This window comes from Vulpes lagopus, chromosome 3 (assembly GCF_018345385.1).
Source record: "Vulpes lagopus strain Blue_001 chromosome 3, ASM1834538v1, whole genome shotgun sequence".
In the NCBI taxonomy this organism is placed as follows: domain Eukaryota; kingdom Metazoa; phylum Chordata; class Mammalia; order Carnivora; family Canidae; genus Vulpes; species Vulpes lagopus.
In genome coordinates, this window is record NC_054826.1 from 136,390,451 (window position 1) to 136,411,327 (window position 20,877).

Below are 20,877 nucleotides of genomic sequence, written 5' to 3' on the forward strand. Positions count from 1 at the left end.
TTCATTAAATACAGCATTGGTCCATTTGCTCTATTGTTCAAAATCCTTGAATGACACTCCATAACTTCTAGAATTCAGTTCACATGCAAGGTTTTCCTTAAATTGTTCCTCCTCTTTGCCTCTTTCTAATCTCAACCCTCTCTACTCATTATCATCAGATAGGGCCTTCCCTCAAACTGTGGAGCACTATGGATTAATTCTCTGACTTTGTCATGTGGTTTCATGCCTCTAAAGTTTTAATTAAGATCTTTTTTTCTATTTAGTGCTTTTTTTCTTTGCATCTTTTTCATCAAGATAACTCATATTTGCTTATAATATATCATTAAGATTTTTCCAAGAAGCGTTTCATAAAAACATTCATTCCCATTGAAATACTTGCATGTTTCAAGTTAATGGAGACAAGAATGTGCTATGGGAAATATGGAGTCTAGATGATTTTATAGAACACAATTCCAGGGCAGCCTGGGTGGCTCAGCGGTTTAGCGCTGCCTTCAGCCCAGGGCGTGATCCTGGAGACCTGGGATCGAGTCCCATGTCAGGCTCCCTGCATGGAGCCTGCTTCTCCCTCTGCCTGTGTCTCTGCCCCATCCCCACCATGTCTCTCATGAATAAATAAATAAAATCTTAAAAAAAGAAAACACGATTCCAGTTGTGCGATTTACTTCAGCACTAGGGGAGATGAAGTTTTTAATTCTAGAAACTTATGAAATTTTCTGAGGTACATGGTTAATAGGTGCTTGGAGTCTATTTTTCCTGATAATATCATTTTCTTAGAATATAAAGAACACCCACATTTTAATACTAAGAGTTTAAGTCTTCTGAGATTATGGGTGGAATTAAAAACTTCATGGTATTGTATAGCTACTAGTTGCTAGACTGACATTAAAAAGAGACTATTTATAGTTATACTACTTAAAAATGATCTCTTTATTTGACCAATTATACTTGAACATTGATCCAGCCTCTCCTTCACTATTTTGGTTATACCTGAATTTCTTCAACCATTCATGTAATTTTATTATGTTCCAAGCACAAAATCCATTCATAGGTCACAGCGAATTGAATCTGATGACAGCTTAATTTTCCATTGCTCATTCTTAGGAATCGGTTCCTATGCTGTTCAATTCAGTGAATATTTAGATCAGGAACTGACTTAAACCAAGCACTGATTGGTTTTACATTGGATGAGGAGTTGATTTTGAAAAATCAGACACTTAACATCGACACATTGACATTTGATTTTAAGACATTAAACCAATTTCTTACACCACATTTTTTCAATAAATCTGATTGCTTATACCTGGAGGAAAAAGCTAAATGTGTATTAACCTATGTATTTCATAGAGCACATTGTAATTTTTTCATTACACTGAAATAGACATAGGTAGGCTGTATAGAGAGACACACACACACATAAACAAAAAAAGAGAACAAACCAAACAAAAATTATTATAATATGTGCACTGTATTTTATTTTTAAAGATTTTATTTATTTATTCATGATAAATATATACATATATATAGAGAGAGGCAGAGACACAGGCAGAGGGAGAAGCAGGCTCCACACAGGGAGCCCGATGTGGGACTCGATCCTGGCACTCCAGGATCATTCCCTGGGCCAAAGGCAGGCGCCAAACCGCTGAGCCACCCAGGGATCCCCTGTATTTTAGTTTTAAAAGGAAGATATACTATTACTTATTAAATTGGTCCTGATAAAAATGTAGCAGGATTTTTTTGCAATGCATATGATTTTTAAAAGAACCTTATCTTTATAGACAGGTGCCATTTTGACTTTTCTTACATTTGCTTACATTTGCTTTGCTTTCCACCTTAGTCTCATCCTGTCTATACACAAATACTACTGTTGAGACCTACTTGACACAGCTGTAGATAGCAAGGTAATTGCATCAACTCTAATTTTGGCTTCGTAGATCATTAGGGGAGGAGGATGTCTTATTCATGGTTTGTATGCTGTAGATGCCAATATTACTTGGTAACTTCACTTTTTTCCACCTGTGGAAATTTTTATGACTATTGAATCTAAATATTTACAGTTTATTCAACCTGTCAGGGTGTTTTTGTTTATCTACAGACTGTCTCACAACATGTCCTATGATTAACATAAAACATTGTAAAATGTCTTCTGGGGAAAATTATACAATAGCTTTTTAACTGAATTTTTCAATTTATTTCCAGTAGTATATTTTATGGCTAAATATTAAACACCTGAAATAAGAATTTATAGTGGAAAGATTGGCAGGATTCCATTTAATGAAGTCAAGTAAGAACTTAGAAAACCATAATTCTTCCAAAAAATATACTATTTTAAAAATACCATATGCTTATAAGATAGGCAGCTTTTTTTTTTTTTTTTTTTCTGTTTCAGCAACCGCTTCACTTGGTTCATTATATTTCTTATACTTAAGTAAGGAATTCTGGAGTTCTGGAGAGAACATTAGATATAATCTACACATATTCATTTTACAAATGAGGAATGAGGTTAAGTGACTTGCATAATTCCACATAGTTAATGACAACGTTGGGAGAAAAATTAAGAGTCAGGACTTTTAATTGAAACCCTCAGTGATGTCAGCACTCAAGATGTACAATGATTCCTCATTATTATTATTTTTTAACAGCAGGATGAAAAATTGTGTATTCAAAATTATCTTTGTTACTTATTATTATCCATTTACTTAACTATGTAATTATTTATATATTATTCAGTTGTGTCTACTCAGTGTTCTAAGCTGATCAATTAATGTTTGAGAAGTTCTATCAAAATTTTTAAGAAATTACATTAATTCACTGTGAGCATGTTTAAAATCAGCAGACATAAAAGAAATATGAGAGACATTCCTATCTATTTACAGAAAAGAATCTTGAAAAAATATCTCAAAAACAATCTAATTTTATTGGTTAATTATATTGCCTCATGGCATGTAGAAATAAACAATTTTGAGGTTGGAATACTAATAATAGTATGACTATTATAAACCTTATAGTTTTCAGATGGATATTTGTTGATTCTGTCTTATTTTATTAGGTTTTACTGAGTAATAAAGTATTTTCTTATTTGGGTGTTACCTGGCCATACTAACATGCTAATGCCCTTTTTTAAAGCACTTGGGTTTTTTGGAGTTTTTATGAGGTTTTCTCAAATTTTTATTTAAATTCTAGTTAGTTAACATAGAGTATAATATTGGTTTCAGGAGTAGAATTTAGTGATTCATCACTTACATATAACACGCAGTGCTCATCAGAGGATCCTCTGATTAAACCTATCACCCATTTAGCCCATCCCCCTTCTACCTCCCTCCACCAACCCTCAGTTTGTTCTCTATAGTTAAGAATCTCTTACGGTTTGTGAAAGCACTGTTTGAATGAGTGTCCGAATGAAAGGACTAAACAACTGTTGTACAGAAGTGCTAGGAATTATTTCCTAGTATTCATGGTTAGAGACTTTTTAAAATTTAATGTCTATATTTTCATTAGACTATATAGGCTATATAGACTATAGACTATATAGGCTATATAACTTCATTAGACTATATAGGCTATATAACTTCTGTTAATGACATGCAGAAAAACTGGAATAACTTTGAAATTATTCAAAATGCCAGCAGAAGTTCTGTGAATCAGACTTACGTGCTCAAACTTACAATCATTATGTCAATTGGATATTAACTCAGACATACTTTTGGGCCTGAGTATAATTCTGAATTAAAATGGCCATGACCCATAGATTTCTATGAAACTAGTTTCATGTTAAATTAGATTCTGTAGAAATATTCAGAAATATTCAAATGTTATAATTTTTCTCTTGTTTATACATTTTCCAGAACCAGTTTCCAGAATCTCCTGAAATTAAACTCTTTAGATAACCCTATTACTAATTATTTGTAATGTTTTTTATTAAGATTATGCAGAAATCAAATAAGTAAGTTTTAATGTATGCTTAGATGCTCCATTTTTTCTTAATAAAAGTATAGCAAATTTATGCCTTTTTATTCATAATTTGAATTTCTCTGACCTCTGCATTTCTTTATAAGTAGGAATTCCTTTTGATACTGACTCCGTTACCAGAACACATAGTAGGATCTATATTTTCATTTAAAAATTCTCATATAAATTTACCTAATAATAATAATTCCATTTAATTTTATTGAACAACTTCAGTTAACATTGAAAATATATTACTATCTTTAGGTATCTACAGTTTTTAAATTTTGTTTACCTTTTATATCAGTTTTTTATTTACCTTTCACTTATCTTATTGTGTGCAATATAAACTGTGAATGGAGTAAAATCAAGTTCTAACAAATGGATGCATATAGTAAAGATTGAACCACAAAAAAACAGAATAACTGCTTAATGTTAACAGCTGATTTGTAAAACATCTCTGAGTTTTCTTTAATCCTATAAGACTATTGTTTATTTTTTAATTTTAATTCCAGTATAGTTAACATACAGTGTTATATTAGTTTCAAGTGTACAATATAGTGTGTCAGCAATTCTGTGCGTGACTCAGTGCCCATTGAGACAAGTGCACTCTAGAATCCCCATCACCTATTTCATCCATCCCCCCCACACCCTCCCCTCTGGTAACCATCAGTTTGTTTTCTATGTTAAGACTCTGTTTCTTGATTTTTCTGACTCTTTGTCTTTTCCCTTTGCTTGTTTGTTTTGTTCTATAAGACTATTTTTAACATTGAAATATAAGTGATAGTTCTTCAGGTATTTAAAAATAAACTACCCATGGTCTTGGGTAACTCTTGCTCTAAATATATGTATATCCAAATACACTGACTATACCTATGTTTATATTTTGTCAGGGTGACATCCAGCAGCTGCTGATCATAGGTGACCCCAAAGCAGCATATGACTACTGTGAGCATTATAGTCCAGACTGTGACTCTTCAGTGCCCAAGGCCGCTCAGGCTCAGGAACCGCAGATTGATGAGGTGAGGACCATAAGATCAGGGCATATTTTCTCATTTCGAGGGTATGGACCTAGTCCTGCAGTTTTGAGACTGTTTCTGTTATTCAGTTTTAATTACACTATACTTTGTATTTAATAGTGTTTTACTATTTAATAATAGGAAGAAGTGATTAAGATTTTTGGTGTTTTTTCCTCTTCAGTACTCTGTTACTTAAACTTCTTAAAAATAGAGATACCTCACTTATATACTGTGTATATAAGCATATTTCATTTTTTGGGGGGGTGAGAAAAAGATATTTATCTAAAAGCTATATTTCTGCAACATAAATATCTAAAAGCTGTATTTCTGCCCTTGGCAGTAAAATAATTAACAGACTCAAGATAAGGTGACATAATCTCTGGTGTACTTGCCTTTGGCAATTCAAGCATGTGAGAAAGTGACATTAGAGCTATCTTAGTGTTTCAGTGATGAGTATTTATTTATTTATTTTTTAAAATTTTTAAATTTTTTTCCTTTTTTTTTTTCTGTGATGAGTAGAGAGAATTTTTTTTTTTCTGTTTCTTACAGGACTATGCTACATTTATATGTATGTTTTCTTTTTCTCCCACAAAATTTCATATAAAGAGCAATGAAATGAAAAGCAGTATGATTTAAATACAATAATTAAAACTATCCATGTCCTTTGATTCATATTATATCACTTTATTTGAAATCCAGGTGTGAAGCCATTCTTCCAGGCTATTTTTGCAAGAAAATTTATCATAATAAAATTTGACCCTATTCTCTTTCAGACCAAAAAATAAGTTCGCATAGCCATGGCAATTTTTTCAGAATTGAATATCCAAAAAAAAAAAAAAAATACAGCATAGTATACTCTGATCCAGATTTTTTAGTAGAATCCTTTGATGTGGACCTTCTGGAAATTAAAAAACAAGCAAACTGGAAGGAATTTAGTCTTTAGTTGGCAGCAAAAGAATTTTTTTTAGGTTCTTTTTCCCTCAAGGTGAAGAGTGTTAAGTTTTAGAAGAGGGGTTTCGAAGTTTGAAAACATGAAGGCTGCCTTTATGTTTGAAAAAAGCTCAAATAACATTCTTCTTACTTTCTAAATGTACTATTTGGTGCCATCTTTTGAGCTTGACTATTTATAAAAAGTTATGTTCTTATCTTTTATTTTAATTTATTGTTATTTTTGCATGTGAGTTCGGTTAGTATTCTACTAACCACTATCTAAACACTTGAGATCTATTTGTTGACATCACTTTTTAAAGTATGATCTTGAATTCTATTGCACTATTTTCCATGACTTATTATTAATGTTTGTTTTAAAACAGGATAAAGTCTTAAGAAGCTGACAGAAAAGCAAATATGAGAGAGAAAAGAGAAATTGGTTGGGTAGTTGTGTTTCTTTTTCCACAGTTTTCCAGTACCTCTTTTTTTTCCCCTCCCCCTCAGGATTTATTTAAACAGTTTGTGTGTGTGTGTGTGTGTGTGTGTGTGTGTGTGTGTGTGTGTGTGAATTTCAAGAGGATAGGTAATATACCATCAGGTTTAGTGCTTTTACACCTTAGACATTATGTGATGATTCAGTATTAAAATTTGTAACATTTATACATGTTATACATGTTTGAGATTGCTGAGATTTATTTTGCTCCTATTTTAAGAAAGATAAGTTTTGTTCTTTTTAGCAACAGATATGGCTCTGTTTTTTGGAAGAATGAAGGTATGCTTTCTTAATATATTGCCTTGAGGTGTTTTATTACAATACGTTAATGCTATCATGTCAGTTAAACTGAGTTATTTTAAAGCAAAATAGTTTAATTTGGATAAAAACGTAAATTTTAAAAGCAAATTTGCCCTTTTCTACGTTAGCTGTTGATAATGTATTTTTAACATTCTGTTAAGTCAAACTTGTTTTTAGTAGGAATTTGAAGAGAAAAACAATGTATTGCTTTAATAAAAACTGCATGGAAATCTTGTTGGGTGATGCTATAATGGATATAGCATTTCTTACTAGTTTCTATTATTGACTGTGTTGCAATGAAGTTTTTTTCCCTATCATAAATTACATTGATACTTCAATATTAAAACCATTCTGTACACTTATGAAATAAACTGGTTAACCAAATTAGTAAACAGTCCTTATATTAGTATTGGTCCTTATATTAGCCATTAACATGTCATTATATTTCAAATATGCATTTTACTAATTGATCTGCAGATATTCTTCTTGTATGACATAGGGAGTGATGTTATTTCCAGTGAATAAAGAATGTAAAATACAGTATAGAGCATTGACCATACATGTCACACTTTATAGCACTTACTTTTCCATTAATAAATTCATGACATTGCATACTCATTATTCTAATTTGAATTAATAGATGTGTCAATTTCTTTACAAATTAACTCAAGTATGCTTTTTCCAAATTAACTTAAGTATGCTTAAGACAACTTAAATTTTGTCTAGCTCATACCCTCTAAATAACATCTTTTAAGTCATTCTTAAGATTCTATTGTTACACAACATCACATCCTCATTATACAGTGAAATGCATAATGTAGCTAGATTTGAATATAGTCATAATATCATCAAACTTTAATTTTATTTGAACCTATACAACACCATTTATATAGAAGAGTAACTAATATTAAAATTATGATGTTTGGGGATTTTCTCAAGTTATATTATTCTATTATAAGAAATTAAATGTGAAATCTATATATGGTTATTTATTAATATATTATGCAAACTATAGTATCTTATACATAGTAGCAAATGACATTCTTTTTTTATAAAAAGTGAACAAGGAAAGTGAAGCAGAGGTAAGGTAATATTTTATAGAGAGATTTAAAAAACAACTGACTTCCACATATGTATCACCTTAATCTTTTTTGTACTTAATATTTATCATATATTCTGGTTCTCAAAGATTTTTCTAACAAATTAAATAAGAAGAGATTATGACATTGCTAGAAGACCCTATCTCCTCACATACTATAATTAATGCTAGGATACTCACATACTAAAACTAAAATCATTCCATCACTGCGTGTCTTTTTGCATGTATTCATCTCATTTATTACAACTAGTTCTCTCTCTTTTAAGGCACCCCAAAATCCCTTAGTAAGAATAGAGAATCATCTTCAAAACTAGATTATAAAGCTTCATGTATACTAGTGCTACATCAACTCAATACCATCACCAAGGGGATATTGTTTAAATAAAGAAATAAGAGCAGGGGCTCCTGGGTGGCTCAGTTGTTGAGTGTCTGACTCTTGATTTTTGGCTCAGGTCATGATCTCACTGTTATGAAATCAAGCCCTACTTTAGGTTCCGTGTTCACTGGGGAGTCTGCTTGAGATTCTTTCTCTCTCCCTCCACCCTTCCCCTCTCTCTAAAATAAATAAATGAATCTTTAAGAAAAATGAAAGATAAGACCAGTCTGGTTGGTCTTCATTTGGAAAGAGTTTAAAAAGAGGAGAAACTTATGGAGGTTAGATTTTTCCACCTACAAGAAAAAACAAAAACAAAAACATGACATGAAGTTGGCATATATTGATACATTTCTGAATACCATTCTCCACTTAAGATGCATTAAACTGTGCATTTGAAAAATCTGCCCTTTGTGTGTTTGCTTATTGTCTTTTGTTTTTAAAACTCATTATAAATGCACTTGGTTTTGAAAAGTATGCTTAATTTTAAAAATCTACAGCATAAAATAAACTGTCAAATCTTTTTTATGATTTACTTCAATCTGTCAGGTAATAGCTATATAAATTTAATATTTCTTATTCCATCATGATTGACCATAACTACAGAAAAAATATTCATTATACAATATTCAATCTCCATTAATGTCTTTTTGATATGTATCTAAATTAAATATTTAATCATTTTATTTATTTAATGATGTTATTAATAATGTCTACATTAACTTTCCTAGAAGTAGTTGGCATTATATCTTGATTGCAGAGTCATGAAGAAACAAATATTCAGTGTTCTATATGTGCATTTTTCTATTTTACCAAATTCTGTACAAATTCAATTAGAATAAAGCTCTGTTGAAGTTCTTTGTATGTATATTCATTGATAATGAAGTTATTAATGAGTAGAAAACATTATGAATCCATTTGAATTAATTTTATCAAATCAGAGTTTTGACAATCGTAAAGAAAACTAAAGACGTGTCTATGTTTATATTTCAATATGACCTTTGGCAGAACCATCCAGAAAGTTCACTTTAGTGAGAATATTTCATCAAAGGCCAGATGTATAATGTTGCCAAGGGATCAGTTTTGGACATGTCTCATTATAGGTCTGAGAAATTTGTACTCATTTGCATTACTATAGTTAATAGAGCTTATTAGAAGGCACGGTGATCACAATTTTTTAAAGACACATAGTCAACAGTTATTTTTTTGGCAGATCAAAAGGCTTTTCTGGCATTTTTGAAATGCCAAGAAATCCAGTTGGGGGTATAATTGGAATTTCACCAGATAAAATACTGAGGGAATTCCAAATAGGTTGCCTTTAGCATATAAATACTAAAGATTCAGCTTATTGAGTTTGCTGCTTAATATTTTATGTATACATGACCTTGGTTTACTTATAGTTATTTTTGTGAAAATGATTTATATATATTTCACAATAGCTATATTCTTGTTTACAAATTAAAGTTTTGATAGAGATAGTTAACTTTGAAGTATTACATTATTTTCCATGTCATTCAATATGTATGACGGTCTTGTACATCCCTCTATTAAGAAACATACCTCTTTCCGACTCAATTATTTTAATACAGAAGGATCTAGTATAAAATACTATTTTCCAGTGTGAGTTCAGTTTCATTAGTTTACAAGGTCTAAGTGCTATGCTTTTTTGATAGCAAAAAAAGCAATATTTTTGAAAGCAAAAATAATGTATTAACCAGAGACAGATCTAATTTTGAATCTTTTAATGTTCCACAAGTATTCTGTGCTCGTTTTGATCTGAAATCTCTAGCAATGAAAAAATAAAATCTAAAATTTATTTAGAATTTATTTAGATTTATTTAGAGATTCTAAATAAATTTTAGATTTTAGTCTTTCATTAGTTTCAGTATTCTGTATAGGCTCCTATTCCTTGCATTTCCTTACCTCTCCCCTTTTGACTCACAGCATACACATTCTTTCATACGTGGAAAGACTACTCTCCATATTTTAAATTTTAAGCATGTAGTTTAATGGGGGAGAGGGAAGTACCCATTGAAATTACAGTAAAATTCTTAAAGAGGGGCCTTGTGCAACAATTTTTACAAATAAAAATTAACATGAATATTTAACCACTGCAACCATGTACATAACTACTGTGTTCAAAATAAGTCATTAGCTATAGGTTTTGAATATTAATTAATTTTGAATTAATATTCAAAATTTTTAGTTTCATCACAATCCTAATCACAATTCTGCTCTTAAAAAACCTGCTTTGTCACTCCTATGTTATTATACTCTGTATAGGAAAGTATAATACTTCTTGTAATACAAAATAACATTTAAATAACAGCATTTCCTTGCCTCTTAACCTTTACCACAAGTAAAAGTTAAGACAGTTACCACTTTGTTGTTAGTATTACTTGCAACTAACAAAGTCGCCTGATATTTTTTCCTTTGCAATGTAGTATGCACCTGAGGATATAATGGAATATGACTATGAGTATGGGGAAGCAGAGTATAAGGAGGCTGAATTTGTAACAGAGACACCCACTGTAACTGAGGAGACAATAGCACAAACCGAGGTAAAAACAAAGTAGCACCTCTGTGTATGGTGTCCTGTTTGTTATTCCGTGGTTTCCTATGTCCACTGTTCTTCAAACTCGTCATGAGCCTTTCATTCACCTGATTTCTATGAACCAATAACTGTGATTTTTATTTGACAGTAGCCGTCCTGAAGGAATGTTGCTCATTTTGCTTTGCTTGTTCTTCCTTTCATCCATGCTCTTCATTTCCCTTTCCACTTTATTTATGTTTCCCATTCCATCTTTCACCACGTTTTACAGAAAAAGAAATCCAATTTCAAAAAGAAGACGAGGACAGTGGCCACTAACTCAAAGGAAAAATCCAAAAAGTTTACACCCCCTAAATCTGAAAAATTTGCGTCCAAGAAGAAGAAAAGTTATCAAGCAGCAGCAAAAGCCAAACTAGGGGTAAAGGTAGCAAAGAAAAAGCAATCAAGATCTGTCCTAGATAAGCTGGAAGATCTCTGATGATGAGTCATTGTCCTAACCCAACTAGATAAATGCTCATTTGGCTAATCTGATAACCCAATTAAATCATGATTTCCCTCAGTTTGGGATTACTTTACATTTTTATAATTGCTTTTCTTTTGAATTTATCACTAGGCAAATATTGTTGATGATTTTCAAGAATACAACTATGGAACAGAGGAAAGTTATCAGACAGTAGCTCCTAGACATGTATCTGGGCCAAATGAGGTAAGGTCATTGACACTATTAAGTCCTTGTTCAAATTTTTTACATATGTAATATTTCTTAATACACTTCCCTCTGGGAGAATCTATAACCTGTGAGAAGTTCCTTCTTTTTATCCCCTTACTGAGGTAAGAGGAACAATAGCAGTGGTTCACTGTTACTGGAAACAGGTCTTTGACAATCAGTCAATTCAGATTTTGCATGACTCTTTGCTTCATGCAAATGCAAATTGATTAAACTGAATTGGCTGCTATCACTTTCTTGATTGCTCCTGGGATTGAGCAAGCTTTTCAACATGTTGTGATGAAAGGTATTCACAGCATGATTTTTCTGTGAGGAGATTCCTCTAAAGTGAAAATTGTATCATGAAATGATACAATTAGAATTTATTTCATCTGACCAATAAACATGCATTATTATGACAACAGACTTCTTGAGAAAATGTAGTCTTAGTGGACTTTAATAGCTATTTACATTTTCAAACTTGTTAGGAGTATATGTTTATGATTAAATTAATATATCTTACCCTTTTTCATTCTTTTCTATGAAAATGCTTAAGCACATACAGGTATAAACCAGTCTTTCTGAATTTCATATTATGCATACATTCTTATCATGAAAAACTAAGTGTACAATTCCGTTTACTTTTGTGAAATACTTGTCATGCTAGGTATGAAGAATACCTGAGTCATTTACCTGTAAGAACATTTATATAACATGTGTCCCAGTGAGGCAAATGAACCCAGTGGTGCATTAAATGCAAACACATACTTTAGTATAATATTTAGGATAAGAACAGATTTTAAGTTTCATGTAGTCCAAATTAATCATTTTCCAGAAATAGTTATCTTTAGTCAAGATGTCTATTTGTCTAACCAAATCACCTAGTATTTTTAGTTCAGAACTGTGAACATAGTAATATTTGGATTTTGGATAATATGCACCCCTTGTAAATAATGTCCTCCTTGTCTAAGAACACAAAAATATTATGGTTATTGGACATTTTATTTTGGTTTCCAATTGCTAAATTAATCATTTAGCCACTTTTTTTACTTACATGATTCTGTGTACTACTATTCAATAATGTTCTGTTATCTAGATTCACTATTTTATAGAAATTAAGTTACTTAAAATGAAATTCGAAGAGTAGAAAGATAGATTATGTAGTTTAAAACTCATCAAAATCATAATATGGATAAAAATTGCATAATAAATATGGTTTAGACTTATGATATAAATAAAGAATTATTTATGTGAAAAAGAAAGTACACAAGTTTTTTTTTTTAGGCTTATTTTTTAATCTCAGGGAATACTATTGATATATTTACTTGAAAGTGTACATTTATTCTCTACTCTTTATGAGATTGTACAGTGATTTATTTTATTTCATTGTCTTGAATTTTGAGGAATATAATTTATACTGTATTTGCTTTATAGAAATCTGGTGATAAAATATTTCCTTATATACTTGATATTCTATAAAAATTGCAATGATAAGTCTCAACATTGGCATTAATATTTTATTTTTGTGATTGAAAGTCAAATTTACATGGTAAATTAACCAATCTATTAGGCTAGTCAATTTTTCTGGTAGCAGTTGTATTTCATAATGATCTGTGAGCTTTAAAAATTAAGCAAAGTTTTAATAATCATGCATATTTCATTATTCAAATCTTAAACTATAAAGTAAATATAAAATTGACTAACAAGTTTTTATTTTTTCAATGGAACAAGCAAATACACATGCTGAACCATGTGAATATTTGCAGTTTATTGGGAAAAGTACTTTGAAAGCAATATTTCCTTGTACATACCAATGTACAAAAATATTTCTTTCAATGATACTGAAAGGCTATCTTTCTCGGCCTTCAGGCTTGCTTGAGTAGCATTTAAATTGCTTCCCGTCACATTCCATCAAACTGTAATTGCAAATGCTTACCTTGCTTTACTAACAGTAAACTTCATGTTCTTCAACTCCTTGCAACTTAAATTAATAGCCAAATCCAGTTGAAGAAGTATTTACTGAAGAATATCTAACTGGAGAGGATTATGATTCCCAGAGGAAAAATTCTGAGGATACACTATATGAAAACAAAGGAATAGACGGCAGGGACTCTGACCTTCTGGTAGATGGAGATTTAGGCGAATATGATTTTTACGAATATAAAGAATATGAAGATAAACCAACAAGCCCCACTAATGAAGAATTTGGTCCAGGTGTTCCAGCAGAAACAGATATCACAGAAACAAGCGTAAGTCAGTATTACGCTCTGTGTCATTGTATGTCTTATTTTTGGAGTATTTTCACATTTATCCTCATGTCTTCTCAGGTGTAAAATACAAGCTGTGTTCATATGTAAATTGTGAATATTTTTCACTGTTAGGATGTCTTGATAGATTCTTCCTCTTGGGAATCTTCAGCAGTATAGCTTTGCCTACACTACCTGGGTCTTCATTTGAAAGGATAGTCTTGAATAGAATTGTATTCAAATTGTCTTGTTATTGATAAGATTAAAATAGTTCTCATTTTGGATAGTAAGTCTAATTTCTGATTTTTAGATTATTTGATTTTTTTAATTGTGAAAAAAATTTTTTTGGTGATGCTCAGTATGGTACCATATTTGTTATTTTTTTTACCTTTTGACCTCCTTCACCCATTTCTCCCACCCTTCACCCCCACCTTTATTTTGTTAAATTTAATTTGATGACACTTTTTTTCTTTATGCCTTGGAATAATAATTGAGGTCTACAGATGTCTTTATCTTTCTATAATATGTCTTTAAGAAACAATTACTTAATTTCATTCAAAAATTGTATTAATGTTCATTATGTTTTCCTTTTTATATTTTCAGTATCTAAACATTTAATAGGTTTCTTTTTTAAAAAACACATTTTAATAGGTTGTTTTTAAATGCACTTAGATGATTAAATTTTCTATAAAAATACTTAAATGGCCTTATTTACTTAAAGACAGGCTGCTTGAATTTTTCACTCAACAGATAAATAGCCATGGTGGATATGGAGAAAAGGGACAGAAAGGAGAACCAGCAGTAGTTGAACCTGTAAGTATTGGTGAGACTATATTTTAAAGGTTGGTACAATTATTTAATTTGTATGACCCATCATACAACTTTAAATTATTATATATGTTTATGTGTTACCATTAAAGATTCTAATGTCCCGAAGTTTAAAATGTGCCACAAATAAATGAGTTAGTGAGGCCATTTCTGGCAAGTGATATTTCAATCAATCAGGAAAAACAGAGACATAAATTTTGGAATTGATAGTAGCTGAAATTTTTCTATTGTAATCCTCTTGTTTTACAACAAAGGAACCTGACCGAGACCTACAGTTTAGGTAACTTGCTAAAGTTCAGATGTCGGTGGTTGAAACATAGTCAGACATTAGCTTTTCTAACTTCCTTCAATTTCTCGAACTTGACATTATTTGAAATATATTATTTGACTTAGATACTTTCTTGTGCCTATTCAGATAATACCATGTAATGATATGAAAATATTCTTTTTAAAATTCATTTCCTTTCTTCTACTGAAGAAAAGATCTTAATTTACTCCCGAAGTGATTTTTACGGTTTATCTTTATCTTAATGTTATTACTATTCAAGATATTGGTAAAAGCAAATTCTTACAGGAAAAGCAATTTTACTCTTGTTCTCCTTCATCACCAACTTTGGGGAAACTGTTTGCATTAGAACTAAAGACAATATGCTTAACTTTTTGCCTCAAGATCATGAAAATCATTTCAGAAATTCCAAGGACATAAAAACTGCAAAACTAAATGGGAGTGGGTGGGTTAAAGGTTAAAAAAAATATATGTCTATTAGGACGTTGCTGGCTATCTACAATATTACCCCAAAATTTGAGAAATCATGTCACTTACCAAAGAATTTAAAAATACTTTTCCAGAAGAATTTGCCCTTATTTTTAAAATTTACAACCAATTTTTAAAAAATATTTTATTTATTTATTCATGAGAGACACAGAGAGAGGCAGAGACACAGGCAGAGGGAGAAGCAGGCAGGAAGCCTGACATGGGACTTGATCCTGGGTCTCCAGGATCATGCCCTAGACTGTAGGCAGCACTAAACCGCTGAGCCACTGGGGCTGCCCTACAACCAGTTTTTTAAATGATGAAACAGTCTCTGGCAGTAGAATAGTTTACTTTGTGGAATGAGTTTCTCATCCTGAAATAGTGTTCTATTCTCTTGTCTGTTGAAGAATTTATCTCATATCTCATATTTATCCCCAGTTCTTGTGCTTGGACTTTTTTCTCCTTTCCCTAAATTAAAGTGCTTAGGTGCCACTTAGCTTCCATTGTTTCATTCACGCAGTAAATATTTAAATTCCTGCTCTGTGCCAGGCATTATTTTGGGTGCTAGGGAAAACTTGATCAAATTTCTTTGCTTTGTCCTTCTTGGGAGCACTTTGCATATACTCCTTTTAATATTACTTTTCTGAATTTTATTTCTTCTCTGATAAGTTCACAGATTCTCCAAGACAGGGACCGTGTTTTCTGTCATTTTAAACTCTCTTCCTTCCCCATGCAAAACTCTTCATAACTGGTTTTATATGGAAGAAATAGAGAATTTACTTTTTAAGATAGCAATGATGTGGTGCTATGTTAGAACTGCTTAGACAAGAGGTTAGGGATTAGAATCATTTCACTTGTAATGATTCTTTGTCTTTTTTATTATTATTATAGGGTATGCTTATTGAAGGACCACCAGGGCCAGCAGGACCTGCGGTATGTAAATATGTTAAGATTATTTTTGTCTTAATTTTTTAAATTATCAAATATAGAACTTCTATTACATTATTAAGTTTATATATCTGATACTCCTTTGAGTATTGAATGATAGAGGCAAACATTTTTTTTTTTCAGAAGGCCTGGTATCTTTGAATTGCTGTCTGATTTGGCTTTCCACAAGTTATTCTTTTAAGAGCAGTGAAATTAAATTTTGTTTAGTCTTCTTTTCTTTCTTCTTTTTGTTTTGTTTTGTTTTGTTTTTGCTTAAATATCTCTAGATCCCTAGCCTCATTTTCAACTTTCTATCTGAAAGTTCTGATAGTGAAAAAAAGCCATCTTTGTTTTTATTAAAGAGGAATAGATATATCTCAATAGATGGAGTTGGAATTCTAGGTAGACAGTAGCTGCCTTATTTGTACTTCCAAATGCCGTGATTGTCAGTTTCCATTGTCACTTCCTACCGAGGCAGATGTTGCTTGGTGTGTCTTATTCTCAAGTAGTTGTACTGCTCTGACTTTGTAAGAAATCTCTGTCTTTTGTGGAATTAATTAAGTTCTTGTCATCTGAAAGAGGTGTGTTATGCTGATGCCTTTAAATACTTACACATAAAAGAAAATGTGAAAATGCCTCCAAGTGAAATGATTACTACATTTCAACTTTGCTATCACATTTTTGAGGTCTAATTATCTGAGTGTACCATTTCTTCATTAAGAACTGGGAACCAGCTTCTATTTCAGGGACTTTATATTGGCATGTTCTCCTTTACTGTTTTTCCTTGGAATGTCTGCCTCCACCCCAAGAGCAGCTTCATGGAGGAAGCATTGAGCTAGCTACAGAGTGGTTCCTGTATGTTTTCTTTTCATAGGATGATAAATAGGCCTTTGATTGGAAGACAAGTGCATATTTATGATATATAAAATGAGCTCTTCTTTGGTTCTGGTAAGAAGAATTCTCCCGAATGACAATGAGTTCTGACTCAGGTCATGGTTTATTTCTCTGTAGGGTCTTATGGGTCCTCCCGGTCTACAAGGCCCCACTGGACCCCCTGGTGATCCTGGTGAGAGGGTAAGTGAAGGGACTCTTTATAACAAATAGTAAAACATAGATTAACTTAATTACAATATATTCCACAAGTTTAACATGTTATCCTTCTCATTAGAAAGGAAGAGAAGTCTGTGAATTCAATGTGCAATATTTTGGTTAACTTTTATAACTATAATTTCAGAAGTGAGGATAAAGAACTTGGGCTTATCTGTGCTATAATTAATAAGAAAACTTTTGTTTTCAATAAATGTCCATGAGATGAACCTGCTACATTATATTCAGTTCTTTAGTCTGAATTAAGACATGTTTTCTATGAACTCAGGTGAGTAGTTAGTTGGATTCTGATAGACTGAGTTAATAAGCCTGAGTTCTAATTTGAAGAGCATGTCCTGGGTCACATGGTAAAATAGACCATTTGTTTTAAGTCGAAACTTTCCTTGCAAAATCTCTTTCCTATTTTCCCCCTCTATTCATGAGTAACCAATAACTTTGTGCATTATTAAAATCCTGTAAAACTAGTGCAGTGAAAACCCTTTCAGAGCGCATGGGTGGCTTAGTTGGTTAAGCATACAACTCTTGTTCTCAGCTCAGGTCTTTTTTTTTTTTTTTTTTTTAAGACTTTTTGTATTTATTCATGAGAGACACCAAGAAAGAGGCAGAGACTTGGCAGAGGGAGAAGCAGGCTCCCCACAGGGATCTCGATGAAGGGACTTGATCCCAGGACCTCAGGAACATGACTTAAGCCAAAAGGCAGATGCTCAACCACTGAGCCACCCAGGCATCCCTCAGCTCAGGTCTTGATCTCAGGGTCATGAGTTCAAGCTTTGCATTGAGTTCTATGCTGAGTGTAGAGCCTCCTTAAAAAAAAAATAGCAACTCTTTCTAGAAAGGTATAGTTACCAAAAGGAGATAAACCAAGGAGGGGAGGACAAATGCAAATTAGTTAACGTAGACTAATGTTATTAAAGGTTATTATATTTCTAATAAATTTAATTATTTAATTTATTATTAATTTTGATGATTTGCTTTCCTAGGGTCCCCCAGGACGTCCTGGTTTACCAGGTGCTGATGGTCTACCCGGTCCTCCCGGTACCATGTTAATGTTGCCGGTATGTTTTTTTTTTTTTTTTATTTTATTGCTATAAAGATGACTTGATATTTTGTCATCTTATTGCTGAAAAATATTGTTGAACCATATTACAGAACAATTAACTGAAAACCATTGTATGAGTTAGAGATACTTGAAATCAAGCAGCTTTTAGAAATGACAGGAAATTTTATTAAGACATAATTCTGGTAAATATTAATCTCTGCGTTAGAACTAAGGTTTCATTATTTGTTTAGACTTTGGCAACAAAGCTTAGAGGTTGTTTTTAATACTTCTGATAGTGTGCCTTTATCCTGAATCATATGATTAACATGCATTTCAGGTGTTACTTAACATTAATATGCTATTTATCACCATAGACAACAGTTGATAATTCTAAAGACATATCTATATTGTCATTTTTCATTGCTCAAAAATTATTTATTTTACCGTAGGATTGCCTTTTTAAAGTTGCCATTGTCCTCTGGGAAAAAGTCCGATTTATTTATTTAAATGTAATAAAATTTAAAGTAATAATCAAGTAGAGTAAGAAATGGACTCATCTGCATTTTTAGTTAAAATTAAACAGGAGCTTTAGAATTTTAGTATTTTATGGAGGGATAGAGGGAGCATTAATTTCCTATAATAAGAAAAGATAAACAAAATGAAGATATCTCAGGAAGATTTCCTCTGTATTCATGCAGATTCCAAAAGTTTTGCTCAACACAATGGCAATTGTTCTATAACTACCACTTAACTGAGTACATTTGCAATTTTTACAAATGTGTGAATAGAAATAGGTAGCATTTGTGCAGGTAAAAAATATAATGACCTATTTTGGATTTTTCAGATATTATGAAATTTAAAATTGGAAATCTCTAGTCTCTTCTACAAATTGAAACATGGTTCAGAAAGCTTCCATTATGGGCAGGAGAATAAAAAAAATAGATATCTTGATTAGTCTAAGTTACCTTGTACTTTTATAAAAATCCCATCATTTTCAATAAATAGTTTTAAATTAGTGATTAAAGCACCTATTTGACAAAGCTTAATTTTGAGCATCTTTATATTCTCTTAGTTTCGTTATGGAGGCGATGGTTCCAAAGGACCAACCATCTCTGCTCAGGAAGCTCAAGCTCAGGCGATTCTTCAGCAGGCCCGGGTAAAAGAGAAAAAACATGTATTCCCAGGAGCTGATTATGTCAGATTGTGTGTGTGTGTGTGTGTGTGTGTGTGTGTCTGCATCTGGAGGATTCTATCATAAACAAAATACTTCTGAGTAGTACATTGAATTTAGACAGAAAAAATGTTGAGGTTATAATCTTATTTTTTCCAGTAGGAATATTTTCTTTAATTGAATATTAAAGTTAAATGGCCTTTGTAGTACTGCCATATATAATTCTGGCATTAACACACAAACCGTAACACAAATTTTCTAAGTTTTTTTCAGAGTATTGATGGATTTATACCTAACACTCTATTTCTCACATATAGTCTCTCTTTGCTAAGACAGAAGTTAATGATTAAAAAAGATAAGAGTAAGGTTTGAAATAATTATTTTTCTTTTAATCTAATAAATTAATCAGGATATCCAAATAATCTAGCAAATTAAGTTTTTTAAGCATTCTCATAGAAGAAAGAAACCTTCAATATGTGTTTCAGTTCTAATCATCAAACCTATAATGTTTTTACAAAATCCATTTAGTTTATAATCCTTCATCAGCTGGCAGTTTCCACTATCTATCTTATAAGACATATAATTATATTTATTTTTAAATTCATTGCAATTAAGTCTAAAGAATGGAATAGAGAAGAGTTGAAAGTCATATAATATTTTTATTCATAATATAGCGGGGGTTTTTTAAGGAAAAAGGAAATAAAGGACTTACATTTGGTATGGATATGGGCCCACTTTCTAAGTTATATAAATCATTTCTGTGATAACTTTGTGTAAATTTATGAGTATATAAAATTTAACATCTATAAGTCTATCATTATAAATTTATGAATGTATAAAATATCTGAAAAAACATAAGTGAAGATTATAATTTACTCATATTTATTTATGTATTTACTAAGTCTGTTATTCTGAAAAGATGCCATTATTTGGCTATATCATGTACAAAGACAGAAAAACTTAAGCACTTGTTTATTAGACCTTGGCATAACACTTACCTAAAAATATTTAAAATAATTTGCTAATGACTCCTACAATTAATCATGTAAATTATATTACTTTCAACAAATTTAAGGTAATTATTTTAACTTAAATGTTTTATGAGATCATTAAATTCCTCATTTTATTAGTCCTTTTAAGCTATTTGGAAATAGGTAGCAAGCATTATAATTCCAATTTTTCAGATATTTAATCTCAAGGATTAAGAAGTATATTGTCAAAAATCTCATGGTGAGTCAGTAGTGGCACTTTGGAGATCCTACTGTTTTCATCTTGTGCACTTTTCTAATATGATTTTACATATTGTTTCTATTACAGTATTATTTTTGATATCTGTTTTGATAATCTAAATATTCATCTTTTGGAATCACTAATATTCAAAAATAGCTCACC

The 20,877-nt window shown here is 31.3% G+C and overlaps 1 protein-coding gene across 1 annotated transcript in view; it reads left to right on the forward strand.

Annotated features, from left to right (window-relative positions):
- The window catches only part of COL11A1 (collagen type XI alpha 1 chain), a 197,925-nt gene that overhangs the window by 57,664 nt on the left and 119,384 nt on the right, over positions 1-20,877 (forward strand). Inside the window, exons 5-13 of the mRNA XM_041746888.1 lie at positions 4,836-4,964; positions 10,601-10,717; positions 11,321-11,413; positions 13,408-13,662; positions 14,410-14,472; positions 16,133-16,174; positions 17,180-17,242; positions 18,256-18,330; positions 19,387-19,470. Coding sequence (XP_041602822.1) covers positions 4,836-4,964; positions 10,601-10,717; positions 11,321-11,413; positions 13,408-13,662; positions 14,410-14,472; positions 16,133-16,174; positions 17,180-17,242; positions 18,256-18,330; positions 19,387-19,470 — 921 coding nt within the window. The remainder of the gene's footprint in view (positions 1-4,835; positions 4,965-10,600; positions 10,718-11,320; positions 11,414-13,407; positions 13,663-14,409; positions 14,473-16,132; positions 16,175-17,179; positions 17,243-18,255; positions 18,331-19,386; positions 19,471-20,877) is intronic.